This window comes from Cyprinodon tularosa, unplaced genomic scaffold (assembly GCF_016077235.1).
Source record: "Cyprinodon tularosa strain WSP-4 unplaced genomic scaffold, ASM1607723v1 ctg930, whole genome shotgun sequence".
NCBI lineage: Eukaryota > Metazoa > Chordata > Actinopteri > Cyprinodontiformes > Cyprinodontidae > Cyprinodon > Cyprinodon tularosa.
In genome coordinates this window covers 105,812-121,250 of record NW_024039708.1, presented here as the reverse complement: position 1 = coordinate 121,250, position 15,439 = coordinate 105,812, and the positions used below count along the sequence as shown (strand labels likewise).

At 36.7% G+C, this 15,439-nt stretch overlaps 1 protein-coding gene across 1 annotated transcript; it reads left to right on the top strand.

Annotated features, from left to right (window-relative positions):
* The first annotated feature begins 5,336 nt into the window (after window positions 1–5,336).
* On the top strand, window positions 5,337–9,093 carry arl6ip6 (ADP-ribosylation factor-like 6 interacting protein 6). The gene is made up of 4 exons (XM_038274814.1): window positions 5,337–5,625; window positions 8,348–8,401; window positions 8,521–8,653; window positions 8,730–9,093. The coding sequence occupies exons 1-4, from the start codon at window positions 5,484–5,486 to the stop codon at window positions 8,821–8,823; spliced, it is 423 nt and encodes a 140-aa protein (XP_038130742.1). The 5' UTR covers window positions 5,337–5,483; the 3' UTR covers window positions 8,824–9,093.
* Window positions 9,094–15,439: the final 6,346 nt, after the last annotated feature.

The window sequence follows — 15,439 nt, the reverse complement described above, 5'->3', positions numbered from 1 at the left end:
TTGTTTGGCTTCTTTGTTAGCCTGCAATGCCCCATACCTGTCTATGTCTCTGAAAGGGGGGTCATTAGAGGGAATTGTTGGCCTGGCTGAATAGCAGAGGTCTTCTGTTCTCCTGTAAAGGGCCTCAGCTGCTCCAGAGGCACCACCATACAGCCAGAGGGTGGCCAGGTAATACCTGATATGGACTGAGGGGGGGCCGAAAGCGGATAGGCGCCAGATCCTCAGGATCAATCTACACTGTTCCAACAGGAAAATGAAGGAGCAATTCAATTCAATTCAGTTTATTTATATAGCGCCAAATTCACAACACATGTCATCTCAAGGCACTTTACAGTTCAACCAGATCATACAGTCAAATTGATACAAAGTTTTCTATCTAAGGAAAACCAGTTGATTGCATTGACTCATTGACTCAAATACAATCCCCCACACTAAGCATGCTTGTAGCGACAGTGGAGAGGAAAAACTCCCTTTTAACAGGAAGAAACCTCCAGCAGAACCAGGCTCAGTGTGAGCGGCCATCTGCTGAGGCCCACTGGGGTTCAAGGAGACAGAAGCAGAGATACAAAAAGCAGCTGTAAAAGGCGGCCCCGTCCAGGAAACACACAGCCAGGCAGACGAGCTCCAAGGCAGCTCCCATGCCAGAGGACGAAGAGAGCACATCCACTCAGTCACGGTCAGAGAAACAGGACCACACTGGAAAACAGGCCGATCTCCAACATCTATTAACAAGGGTGTTGATAGAAGCAGCACAGCTGATGTTTCTTTCCAGGATGACGTCACAGCCAAACAGGAACAGACGAGGCAAAGCTACTCTGAGGAAAAGCAGAGAGAGCAGAAGGTTAGAGATTGAACTAACAGATTCTGCAGAATAGGAGAACAGAGAGAGAATGAAGCAGAATGATGAAATGGGGGTCCCTATGTCCTCCAAAAGTCTAAGCCTATAGCAGCATAACTATAGAGATAGCTCAGGATAACCTGAGCCACCCTAACTATAAGCTTTATCAAAAATGAAAGTTTTAAGCCTAGCCTTAAAAGTAGACAGGGTGTCTGCCTCACGGACTAAAACTGGTAGTTGGTTCCACAGGAGAGGAGCCTGATAACTAAAAGATCTGCCTCCCATTCTACTTTTAGAAATTCTAGGAACCACTAGTAAACCTGCAGATTGAGAGCGAAGTGCTCTGTTAGGAACATAAGGAACAATCAGATCTCTGATATAAGATGGAGCTTGGCCATTTAAGGCTTTATATGTGAGAAGGAGGATTTTAAATTCTATTCTTGATTTAACAGGAAGCCAATGAAGAGAAGCCAGGATAGGAGAGATATGATCTCTCTTTTTCATTTTCATTAGAACTCTGGCTGCAGCATTTTGGATCAGCTGAAGGCTTTTAACTACAGTTTGTGGACTTCCTGATAGTAAAGAATTACAATAGTCCAGCCTTGAAGTAACAAATGCATGGACTAGTTTCTCAGCATCACCCCTGGACAGGAGATTTCTCATTTTTGCAATGTTCCTCAGATGAAAGAAGGAAATTCTAGAAACCTCTTTGATGTGGGATTTAAATGACAGGTCCTGATCAAAAATAACACCAAGATTTTTTACTTTATTATCTGAAATCAGTTTAATCCCATCCAAATGAAGTAACTGGCTAATCAGCTTCTTTTTCAGAGACTCTGGTCCAAAGACTATAACTTCTGTTTTGTCTGCATTCAGAAGCAGAAAGTTAAGAGTCATCCAGGTTTTTATGTCTTCAAGACATGCCTGTAATCTATGTAATGGGTTAGCTTCATCTGGATTTATAGACAGATATAGCTGGGTATCATCAGCATAACAGTGGAAATTAATCCCATGCTGTCTAATAATTCTACCAATTGGGAGCATGTATAAAGTAAAGAGAATTGGTCCTAGCACTGATCCCTGTGGTACTCCACAGGTAACCTTTGAGCGTGTTGAAGATCTATCATTAACATGAACAAACTGAATTCGATCAGATAGATAAGATTTAAACCAGTCTAGTGCTGTTCCTTTAATTCCAACAAAATATTCAAGTCTTTCTAAAAGAATATTATGGTCAACTGTATCAAATGCAGCACTAAGATCCAACAGGACGAGCACAGATACAAGTCCATTATCTGAGGCCATGAGAATATCATTAGTGACTTTCACCAGAGCTGTTTCAGTGCTATGATGAGCTCTAAAGCCAGACTGAAACTCTTCAAAAAGTTCATTATGGTGGAAGTGATCGCAAACTTGTTTGGCAACTACTTTCTCAAGAATTTTGGATAAGAAAGGAAGATTGGATATAGGTCTATAATTGACCAAGTCATCTGGGTCAAGAGACGGTTTCTTAAGCAGAGGTTTAATTACAGCAATCTTAAAAGCTTTAGGTACATATCCCTGTAACAGAGATAGATTAATCACATCTAAAATGGAGGAGGAGATCAAAGGGAATACCTCCTTAAATAACCTGGTTGGAACTGGATCTAACATACAAGTTGAAGGCTTAGATGAAGACAATAATTTTGCTAATTCAGAGAGTTCAACTGGATCAAAGCAGTCTAAACCCGGTTCAGATTCCATGACTACCTCAGGTACAATCGCGGATAGAGGAGTGCTTATGATCTTATTTTTAATAAGATCAATCTTATTTATAAAGAATCCCATAAAATCATTGCTGCTAAGAGCAGGTGGAATGGACGGTTCAACAGAGCTATGGCTCTGGGTGAGTTTGGCAACTGTATTAAAAAGAAATCTAGGATTATTCTTATTCTCCTCTATTAATGAGGAGAAGTATGCTGCTCTTGCTTTACAAAGGGTCCTCTTATACAGCAGTAAACCATTTTTCCAGACTAGGAAGGACTCTCGCAGGCCTGTGGAGCGATATTTTCTCTCCAGTTTCCTAGCATTTTGCTTCAAAGTACGCAGCTCTGCATTAAACCAAGGAGCAAGCTTTCTATTTTTAACGGTTTTCATTTTCAAAGGAGCTGCGTTGTCTAAGGCAATACGCAGAGAACTAGCAACCCCATCAACAAAACATCCATATTTATAAATAAAGACAAATAATACCTTCCTACAGCATTTGCTAACAAATAGACACAATTATAAAAAAATGTGCACAGATACAAGGTATAGTGGATAAAGTTTTTTCAGGTTTGAGTTCTGGGGAAAACATCTTTTCCATTGTCATTACTTACCTACTTTATCAATAATCCTTCTGCATACAATTAATATTTACAAGTACTATCTACATAAATTGATTAATTAATAAGCTTTTTATTAAAATAGTTATTTATCGATGACTCCTAGATGATTTGCAGAGACACATCATTTTCTCTTTACCCCATAAAACACAAAATTTAGCTTGGAAAAGAGCATGAATCTTTAATTTTAATATATTAATGTGCATAGTTAATTACAGTTTTTTTTTTTGTCAAGTAATTTCTGATGTATGAAAAATTGAGAGTATTACTGCTTCCATTGTCTGTATTAGAGGAAGAAAAAATGGTAGGGGTGGCCAATGATAGGCTAGGGGCGGCCATGGCCCCCCATCTAGCTCCGCCCCTGGTGGTCTACAAACTGCATGATGTGATTGGAGGTGAACCTGGGGACGCAGTCGTGTGCCATCAGGGTGAACAGCAGGGGGCTCAGGGCGCAGCCCTGAGGGGCTTATTATTAAAGCAACACTTTATTTCGGCTGATTAAAAACAGGCCCTTTAAGGGTTTGTTTCTCTGACTTTTCCCCCTCCTATACTTTTTTTTACCAGATATTTTTAGATTGATTTTTTTTTTCCCAAACAAACAAACAAAAAAAAAAAAAAAAGGGAAATGACTCAAAGGTATACAGATATGACAACACAGACTGAACATGATATTCAGATATCGTTTAGAGAATTTACGGTAATCAGGCATGATCAGGGCAGGCCTCCAAATTCACCTTCAAAGAAAAAAAAAGTAATATTTTAATGAAATAAAGTCTCTACTGTTATTATAAAAAATGCTCCAGATGGAATCAGCTTTTTTTTTTATTCATCTTGTATCATGTGGGGTGAATTATGTTCAGTTGTTGCTTGGAATATAATTTGTAAAGGGAAATAAAACCAAAACGAAATCCAAAAATGATACTTTAAAAAACTTCTTTGTAAGACTAAAAAGCGTTTTAGAGAATAGACCCTCTACCCCTAAAGTGTTGCTCTTCATAACACAAAAATAAATAAATAACTTAATTTTTTATATCACTTAAATTTATATTTCTATTTTGGGAGATTAGTTGGTATAAATGTGACTGTTTAATTTTCTAAAACCAAATGGTCTCTGTTTGCAGGACCTGCAGAGATCCCATGTTGAACATTTACTGTTGCTTTTTTTGTTGAGTATTCATTCCCTCGGGGTTAATTTTTCTTTAATGAAGGTTGAACTTTAAAAGAACCTTTTAAATTATATCTGTTATTCATTTCTTCCTAATTTAATATCACCTCTGCTGTTCATTATATGTTTATCTAACCTTTTTTTTTTTTTTACATTAATAACTGTAAAAAGAGTCTGGAACCAGGAAAACCATACACACACACATACACACCTCATTGGATGTGCCTAGAGGGCGGCCATCTTGGGTCAGACCAGAGTTCAGACAGCTGCTGTCAGAATGAATAGGAGATGAATAGATCTCATTCTATTCACATAAAAGATGAGTCAGGGATAATATTACAATAATCTCTGCCATGTCAAAACATCTTAAAAGAATAAAACTAATTCTAAAATGACCTTTCAGTTAGATTATAAAGATTTATTCAGATTAAAAACTATTGAAACTGAACTCAAACTGGATGAGATATGTGCAAAGTTATATAGTTTGCAAGTAAATATCCATATGAAACACACAAAGAAGGAGTCTATATATATATATTATATATCACACATGCATAAATAATGATAAAAAAAACAGATTGAAAATACTTTTTGGAAAAGGTTTAGACAAACTTATGTAAACAAAAAATATTTTAATATTGTGTTTTTTATATTAATATTTACTATAAAGTATATCACTTTGCATATATCTCATCTAGTTTGAGTTCAGTTTAAAGTTTTGATCGGAATAAATCTATGTAATCTAACTGAAAGGTTATTTTAGAATTATTTTTTGTTCCTTTAAGGTTGTTAGAGAATGTTGTAATATTATCTTTGACTCTTTCATTGATTAAAATCAGATCTAAGGAGCCTTCTGTTCATTCTGACAGCAGCTGTCTGAACTGTGGTCTGACCCAAGATGGCCGCCCTCAAGGCACGCTAAGCGTCCAATGAGGAAACCAAACTGTCACCAGTGACTGTGTACGGAAGCTCGGGGAGGACATTCTTTTAAGCGGAAGAACCCAGACTGCTTCCTGGATTTGAAGCCCAGCGGTCAGAGAACCGAATCAGAACCGGAAGAGCTCTGTCATGCCGCGCGCTTCGGTCTGACCTCTCTACATCCAGGCGCTCCGGGATCATGTCCGCGCGCGCGCTCAGTGGGAGGCCGCGAAGCGGCGGAGTCACGCCGTGGTTTTCGGTCTCTCTGTCGGCTCTGGGTTCAGCTGCAGCGGTGGCGGCAGCGGGCTCCTTCTGCGGCCTCATCTACCCCATCCTGAGAGGTAGGGGCATGCGGGGGGCCGGGGCCCCAGGCAGGCAGGCAGGGCCCCAGACAGGCTGAGAGCCAGAACCTCCAGGCAGGTTAATGCGTTCATTTTCTCCACAGGGTTCACATAAATTAATACAATTTTTGAGTTTAAAGTGGCATTTTTACAATAACCTGCGAATTTACAGTAAAAAACAAACTTACAAAATTAAAACAAACAAATATAAGAGAAAAAGTAGCAAATCGATACAAAAACATGCAAACTTAGGAGAAAAAAAAGCAGATTTGCAAGATTTAAACAAGTAATTTGCGAAACAATGCGAGATTATAATGCATGTTAAAGTATTCTACATAAAGCACGTGCAAAACGTGCAAATGCATCATTAACTGATGGGCTTTAGCGATGGAATGACGCGATTTCCTCTTCATGTAGGTTTAAGATTAGGGAAAACAGTCAGGGCCTCTGGAAAACATCATATAGGAAAAAAAGGTCACAATTCTGAGATTTAAGTCAGAATTCTGAGACAAAAAAAGTCTCAATTCTGATTAAAGTCAGAATTTTGAGAGAAAAAGTCAGAATTCTGAGATTAAAGTCAGAACTTTGAGAAATAAAAGTCTGAATTTCAAGATTAAAGTCAGAATTTTGAGTGGAACAAAAGTCAGAATTCTGAGATTAAAGTCAGAATTGTGAGGAAATTCATTGAGGAATGATACGATGAGCTTTTCTTGTAGGCAAAAATGAATGATACATAAATTTGCAAGTTAAGTCTAATCTCGTAAATTTGCATGCTTAGAATCTTGTAAATATGCATGTTTTTTTTCTCATAAATTTTCATTCTAGTCTCTTAAAATTTCTTTTTTTAAATTTTCTCCTTTTTACTTTTAAATGTGCATCTTAATAATCTCGTAAATTTGTGCTTTTTTCTTGTAAAATTACCTTTTTATTCTCATAAATTTGCTCGTCGTTTTCCTCTAAATTTGCATCTTTATCTCGTAGATTTGCACGCTTTCAATCTAATAAACGTGCATGTTTTTTCTTGTAAATTTGCATTTTAGCCCCGTACATTTTCTACTTTTTACTTCTTGATTTGGATCTTTATAATCTCGTAAAGAAGGCTGTTTTTTTACTTGAAAATTTACCTTTTTATCTTCATACATTTGCTCCTTGTTTCCTTATTAATTTGCATCTCTTGTAATCTCGTAAATTTTCCTTCTAGTCTTGTAAATTTTCTTCTTTTTACTTCTAAATTTGCATCTTTATAATCTCGTAAATTTTCCTTCTAGTCTTGTAAATTTTTGACTTTTTACTTCTAAATTTGCATCTTTTTAATCTCGTAAATTTTACAGGTTATTTTCTTGTAAATTTTCCTTTTTATCTTCTTACATTTGTTTCTTGTTTCTTTCTAAATTTATAATCCCATAAATGTGGGTTGTTTTACTTGAACATTTGCATGTGTATTCTCCTAAATATTGCACTTTAAACTTAAACATTTAAATTCCAATTTTTCTTTTTTCATCTCTGATTGGCCCTAATACGCCGTAGTGATTAGGGCCATTTAAAGACAAAAAAAAAAAGAATTAACATTTTTTAGGCTTTTTGAAGAACCATGGTGAATGTTGCAGTAAAAACTTTTCCAAGTTAAAATTTTTATTTTATTTGGGGAAAGTTTTGTCTTTCTGTCTTTGATCTCAGAATTCTGACTTTGGAATGGATTAGGGTTACTGGAAACATATAATTTGGGAAAGAAGTAAGAATTCTCAGGAAAAAATGAGAATATTGTGAAAAAAGTAAAAATTCTGAGATTTAAGTCAGAATTTTTAAGAAAAAAGGTCAGAATTCTGAGATTAAAGTCAGAAACGAAGGGTTTCTGAAAGCGCAGAGGCGGCAGACCCTCATGTTCAGTCTTCCAATCTGTTTATATCCAATAAAAATGAACTAAACTTTCCTAAAGCCTTTGCTAATAAATAAACGTATATATTTACACTTCCATGGTGTCTTAATTAAACGTATAGTGGACGATCTTTCAGCTTTGAATTCCAGGATGAACGTCTATTCATTGTCATTTCATACCTGGATTTGTGGAAAAAAATTCTGATTATAATTTTATTATTGATTTATTTTATTATTGATATTAATATAAACTGATACCTTCATTACATGGATTCACTGAAGACTCCTAGATGACTGCAGATACACAGAACTTCCTGTTTCTCAAAGAAAACTAGTCCTTAAAAGATCATGAATTGTTTATCATCTTTAATATTAGCATTTTCTAGAGTGATTAACTTTGTTTATTGTTAATATAAAACTATTAAAATGTTAAATTAGTTTGAACTTTCAGATTGAGAGTAATGAAATGGGAAATATGTCCACATGGGTGGCTAATCATTGGGTGGCTATGGCCACCACTGGCCCCCAATTTAGCTCCGCCCCTGATGATGACGATTAAACTAGCGCTACTTTTGGCTCTTTAAATATAAAACACCTGCAAGTTTAAATTGATCCCAGGATCACCGTCCTACAGTCGGTTTCACTTGGATTTAGTTTAGTTTAAATCAAAATTTAAGCATGAATTAAATCTTCAGCGGTAGTTACGGCCCTGCTGGGGGGGAAATGAATAAAATGTCTTCAGCGGTAGTTACGGCCCCGCTGGGGGGGAAATGAATAAAATGTCTTCAGCGGTAGTTACGGCCCCGCTGGGGTCTGCAGATGTTCTAACCTCTGCTGAATGTTTCAGATCTGCGGGCGGAGAGGCTGAGAGGAGAGAACGGGACTGAGGAGAGGATTCTGGGTGAGTGGGTCAGCTTCTGATCAGAACGTCCTCCCTGAACTCATCCCAGGTTCTGTTCTGATGGACAGGTCTCCTCTGTCAGACCAAACCTCCACCTCTAATAATCTGCTGTCGTCCAGGTTTCTGGAGCATCCTGGTGATCTCCACCCTTGTGGGATGCGTCTCCTGTATCTCCTCGTGGATCCTGACCTACCTGGACTCCTTCCAGCCTGGCGGGGCGCTGCCCGGCCTGCTGTCGCTGCCGGATGTCAGGTACCGCAGCGTGAAGCTTGGGGGTCGGTTCTGTCTACGTTATCTGACCAGTTTTATGGTTTGTTTCTCGGTGCAGAGATGCTTCCAGCCGCGGGTTCAACCTCAGCTTTGGTCTGGCTCTTCTAAACGGCATCATGGCCGCCCTCACCGTCATCTGGAGTCTGTCCTGAAGCTCTTCTCCTCAGCTAAACCCAAACCTGAAGACCACACACCTCTGGAAAGATGACGCTTCGGTTTACCCATGATGCACCTTGGTTTGAACTGATGAAGAAGGGAATCTGGTGCTGAAGCTTTAGCAGTATGAAAGAACCTGGACTTTGTTACATCCTCATATCCTTGTATCGTAATTTGATGAACTTTTATTAAAGATTACATAAAACCTTACTATGGAAGTGCATTCGGGCTACTGAAAAAATAAAAAAAAGTTTACTAATTTTAAATTTTTATGTGTTTAATATGTTTTTTCCTCTGAATTCAGACTTTAAACAGAGAAGTTGAGGTGTGTGAATATCTGGGTTTTACTGGATACAACTAGCTTAATATTTATTAAAGTACTTTACCAGACCCGTCATCTGATCATGGATGAAACCAACGACACGTTATTTAAAGGAATTTATTAAATATACATCATATGATTATAAAAATAACAACACAGGTATAAAACATTTGGCTGGCTCTCGTCTTGCATAGAAAAGTTCTGCAGAATCCAGATTTCAGGTAACAGTGCAACTTCTTCACTCAAACACTTTCACACACGTCCTGCCAAGTTGACCTCAAAGGATTACAGAGAAATAAATAAGAAGCTTCTGCTAAACTAAAAAACACGAGAACGTGTCAGATAGTTATGACACTTCATAGATGCGTCCGTGTGTAGTGATAAAACGATGGCGTCCTGTACATTCACGTCGGAAGAGTCAACGGAAACGGCCCGTTTATGGAAGGTAAATCCCAATCATGGCTAATCTATTTCATCTATTTCTAGAGCTGCGTTCCCACAGCTGGTATTTATGTGCTTCAGGTTAGATCTGTTAATTTTACGTCTTCCATTATGACTGCGGCGGACAAAGGAACTTTTTAATAAAAGCTTTTCTGTCTTCAGATGAATTCATGGCAAAGGCTGGTTTAAAAAATAAACTAACATTTTATCTAATTAAGTGCTTCTTTTATTATTAAAACCTTGGGAATGTGAAATGTTTCCGTTTTGCTACAGCAGATATCAAAGGCTATTTTTAAATTAGAGTCCAGTGTTTTATTTATCACACATATATGCCTACTTCAAGTTGTCAGACAGGCTGTTATTATTTGGGCCTGACTGATTCTAAACTCTGCTTGTTTTCATCCATGAATACTTGTTTGGGAATCTTTACCCTGAAATTAAATAATTAAATAATTTAAAAACAGATTAGTGGACTAACTATTGCACATATAAATATAAACAGTCTAAGAAACAAAACAAATGATATAGCTGAATTGTTAGAAGAACATAAGCTAAAGATACTTGCTATTTCTGAGACTCATTTAGACTCCTCCTTTGAAGATAGTGAATTACATATAAAGGGTTACAACATTTATAGAAACGATAGAAATAAATATGGTGGTGGAGTAGCTTTTTACATTCAAGATCATTTACCTGTAAAAATGTGTACTGACATGATGAAATATAATATTGAAATATTATGGTTACAAGTTTATTTTCCTCACAGAAAGCCTATGATAGTAGGCTGCTGTTACAGACCTCCAAGTTCTAACAATGAATATCTTGACACAATCTGTGAAATGTTAGCTAATATGAATGTGAGTCTGGATGTCTATTTACTTGGAGATTTTAACATTGACTGGTTTGCTCATAACTGTCCACTGAAGAATAAGATACAAATTGGAGCTAATGCAGGTGGATTTGATCAAATTATGAATAAGCCAACAAGAATATGTGTAAAACAAGATGGTACTAAAACAGCTACATGTATTGATCACATTTTTACAAACTCTCCAGAAACAGTTAACAAGATATCATCGGTCCCAATTGGAAGCAGTGACCATAATCTGATTATAGTAGAAAAAAACAATAAGGTAGATAGGCAAGGACCTACAATAATTTTTAAGAGATCATATGCATCTTTCAATCCTTATTCTTTTGTTGACAATGTGAGAGAAATATGTTGGTCTAAAGTGTTGACTGAAAGAAATCCTGAGCTTGCACTGTCAAAGTTTGATGATTTATTTCTACCTGTGATTGAGAAACATGCACCTTTGAGAAGGTTTACCGTCAGAACATCGAAAACACCCTGGCTGGACAAAGAAATGAAAGAAGCTATGAAAATGAGAGAACAAATGAAAAAAACTGCAATTATAACTGGTAATAAGGAAGACTGGTGCCTCTATAGGAAAACAAGAAACGCTGTGACCAAGCTAAATAAAAAGAAAAAAAAGAATTATTATGAAGATAGAGTAAAGAAGGCGGGGAATGATTGCAAAAAAATGTGGAAGATAGTTAATGATTTGACAGGTAGGAAAAATAGAACGCATCCATTATTCCTTGAGACAAATGATGGCTTCATAACTAGACCTAGAGAAATTGCTAATTATTTAAATAATTATTTCATTAGTAAAATAGCAAAACTAAGAGAAAATATGCCTAACCTAAGTAATGAAATATCTCAGTTATTAATAAGAAATGAAATAATGAAAGGGAAAAGGTCCAAGTTTAAATTAGAAATGGTTAACTTGCAGAGGGTAAAGGATTGCCTGAAAAAGTGCAAAGATAAACCACCGGGTGTTGATGAACTGGATGTCAGACTTCTCAAATTGGTTGCTGATGAAATCGCTCCTGTAATTACTCACATTATTAATTTAAGTTTTATGTCTTCAGTGTGTCCACAAGCCTGGAAAACAGCCAAAATAATCCCATTACAGAAAAATAAGAAACTGTCCTTTTCCAGCTCAAATAGTCGTCCGATAAGTCTACTACCTGTGTTAGGAAAAATAACAGAGACCATAGTATATGAACAAATTAATAATTATCTGTCGATTAATAACATAATTTGTCACTCTCAACATGCTTATAGAAAGGCTCATTCTACAGCAACAGCACTAATTAGTATGTCTGATGACTGGCTTAGGAGTATTGAAATGAAAGATATGGTGGGAGTTGTGTTTCTAGATTTTTCAGCTGCTTTTGATTTAATTGACCACCATCTACTATTAGAAAAACTTTCCTGCTATGGTTTTGAACAATCTGCACTTACTTGGTTTTACAGTTATTTAACTAACCGGTCACAAACGGTATATTTTAATGGTGCATTTTCTGAAAAACAAACTGTAACATGTGGTGTACCTCAAGGGAGCTGCCTGGGTCCTTTATTATTTTCAATATTTACTAATGACTTACCATACATACTCAAAAGAACTAAAATAATTATGTATGCAGATGATTCCACTATATATACATCAGCAAGAACAAATAATGAATTAGAAATTATTATGAATAACGAACTAGTGGGAGTGGATAAATGGGTGAAAGCAAATAAGCTGGTATTGAATACAGCAAAAACTAACAGCATGATTGTGAGGTCAAATTACAACGTAAACAGTAATCATATATTGAATATTAATATCAATAACGTCTCGATAAGGAATGTGCATGAGTCCAAGCTTCTGGGAGTGACGGTGGATAACACGTTATTATGGAGAAAACATATTAATAACATGATTGCAAAGATGGGTAGAGGAATCCCAGTCATAAGAAGACATGCAACCTTTATGTCCCCACATATTCTTAAAATGATAATCCAATCATTGATTTTTTCTCATATGGATTACTGCCCAGTCGTCTGGTCAAATGCCCCAGGAGAGATGCTAAATAAACTACAACATGTACAAAATAGAGCTGCCCGAATAATATTGAAGTGTGATTTAAGGACAAATATCATAACAATGCATAAAAAATTAAACTGGTTGTTGGTTAAAGACAGACTTTCATACTCATTGACTGTTATGATTAGAAACATATCTGTATTAAAAACACCTTATATGTTATTTACAAACCTTACTTTTAGTTCAGAAAATCACGAATACAGGACTAGGCATGCGACTGAAGGAAACTTTAGTTTGCCTAAAGTAAAGTCAAATGCCCTAAAAAGAACTGTTATGTATAGAGGTATGAAAGCATGGAATTTACTGCCGAATTACATTAAACTGATAACTGATTTAAGGAAATTTAAAAAATCATTGAAAGAACATTTATTAAATATAGAGGTAAAACATGATTAGGACTGTCTTCTTCACTTGCTGTGCTTTGTAGTTTGTTTTGATTAGTTTGGATTGTTTCTGTTTATGTATATGGGTATATATGTATATGTATATATGTATCTGTATATGTGTGTATGTATATATGTATATGTATAGATTATGGGAAATGTTGTTTTAATGTCCACATAATTTTATTTCATTTGTAATTTTTTTTATTTCATGTTTTGTTGTTGGACCCCAGGAAGAATAGCTGTAGCTTGCTACAGCTAATGGGGATCCTAAATAAACTAAACTAAACTAAACTAAACATTTCATACCTTTTTTAAGCTAATTTGTTGATTTAATTTGGGGCAGAAAATGAATATCCTTCATTATGGACTTTTTAAAGCACCCTGAACCCTTCTGGTAGAAGGCTCCTATGGATCTCATGCGGACCTTTCAACTGAAAGTTTTTGAATTGTTACGTAACAGCTTTGGAGGTTTTAACTGTGCAATTTGTCACCAAATAAAGCAAAAATAAACAAACCCAAGGCTTATTTTATCTCTTAGGCACTTAAACGCACCACAAACGAAGAAATCAGCAGCTAAAACACAAAGGCGCATCATATCACCTCCAGATTAACGGTGTAGTGTTCGCTAAAACCTACAGACTTCAGTTGTGCTTGGCTGCACCAGTGCTTCCAACATGGAAATATAAATCTTTGTTGATAGTGCAATTACATTTTACAGTGGGAGAAACAAATATAGATACAGACATAGACTCGTACCAGCTGCTAACAAATGGTACCATTTTTGTTGCAGCACACCAACACTGAATGATGTATGTTTATGCTTTCGTACCAATCATAATTTAAAGTTAGTTAAACAAGAATTATTAACAGTATTAATCATTAGATATGACAAAGTATTATTGCTTACACTAAATCTCATCTAGTAAGGCTGGAGGCTACAGTTAATACTCTGATGTATTCAATGTGTTTCTTGGAAACTAATCCAAAATACTGCTCTGTGGTTCATAAAATAAGGTTTGGACAATTGGTTTCTACAGCATAATGTAATTCTGGTCATTTTAAACTATTAAAATTTGGATAATTAGCGAATCGTTACCTATTCTCTCAGTATAGAAACTGTGAGAAAATGTCAGAATTTGACAGAATAAACTTATCCCTGTTCAATGTTAATCATTTAGAATTTAGACAAGCTGGTTTTGTCTGGTCATTTTTTGGGGGCTCGTCCAGGATTCTATGCCAACTGGAAAATAGATAGCTGTTCCAGATTTTAACATTTTTTAGCCCTCCCTCCATGAAATTTTAAATATTCCAGAGATTTATCACAAAAACAAAATGTAGTAAATTGTACCTCCTTAAAAACAAAATGTAAACAAAGTAATATTAGAAACGTGCTTAAAATACAGAACTGATCTATAGTAACAGGATATTTTTGTTCCACTTGGTTGCGAGAAACCTAAATCTTATCAAAGGATGAAGATTAAATAAAAAGTATATCAAGAATTAAAATTCACTTTGTGTGAGTTTGTAATATTCCAACTACCTGAAACAGATTTTTTTTTCACTCCAGGTTTATATTTTTGCAAAAGGCTACCTATATAATAGAGAATATAGGTAGTAATCTATTAGCCGTTTAGTGAAAATGATCTCGTTTAAATCTACTGTAACGGTAAAAAGTGATGAATAATTAGACAGACGAAGAAATGGCATCCAGAGATCAGCAAACGGCATTAGAAACTACACTATATTGCCAAAAGTATTTGCTCACCCATCCAAATTATTGGAATCAGGTGTTCCAATCACTTCCATGGCCACAGGTGTATAAATTCAAGCACCTAGGCATGCAGACTGTTTTTACAAACATTTGTGAAAGAATGGGTCGCTCTCAGGAGCTCAGTGAATTCCAGCGTGGAACTGTGATAGGATGCCACCTGTGCAACAAATCCAGTCGTGAAATTTCCTCGCTCCTAAATATTCCACAGTCAACTGTCAGCTGTATTATAAGAAAATGGAAGTGTTTGGGAACGACAGCAACTCAGCCACGAAGTGGTAGGCCACGTAAACTGACGGAGCGGGGTCAGCGGATGCTGACGCGCATAGTGCGAAGAGGTCGCCAACTTTCTGCAGAGTCAATCACTACAGACCTCCAAACTTCATGTGGCCTTCAGATTAGCTCAAGAACAGTGCGCAGAGAGCTTCATGGAATGGGTTTCCATGGTCGAGCAGCTGCATCCAAGCCATACATCACCAAGTGCAATGCAAAGCGTCGGATGCGGTGGTGTAAAGCACGCCGCCACTGGACTCTAGAGCAGTGGAGACGCGTTCTCTGGAGTGACGAATCGCGCTTCTCCATCTGGCAATCTGATGGACGGGTCTGGGTTTGGCGGTTGCCAGGAGAACGGTACTTGTCTGACTGCATTGTGCCAAGTGTAAAGTTTGGTGGAGGGGGGATTATGGTGTGGGGTTGTTTTTCAGGAGCTGGGCTTGGCCCCTTAGTTCCAGTGAAAGGAACTCTGAATGCTTCAGCATA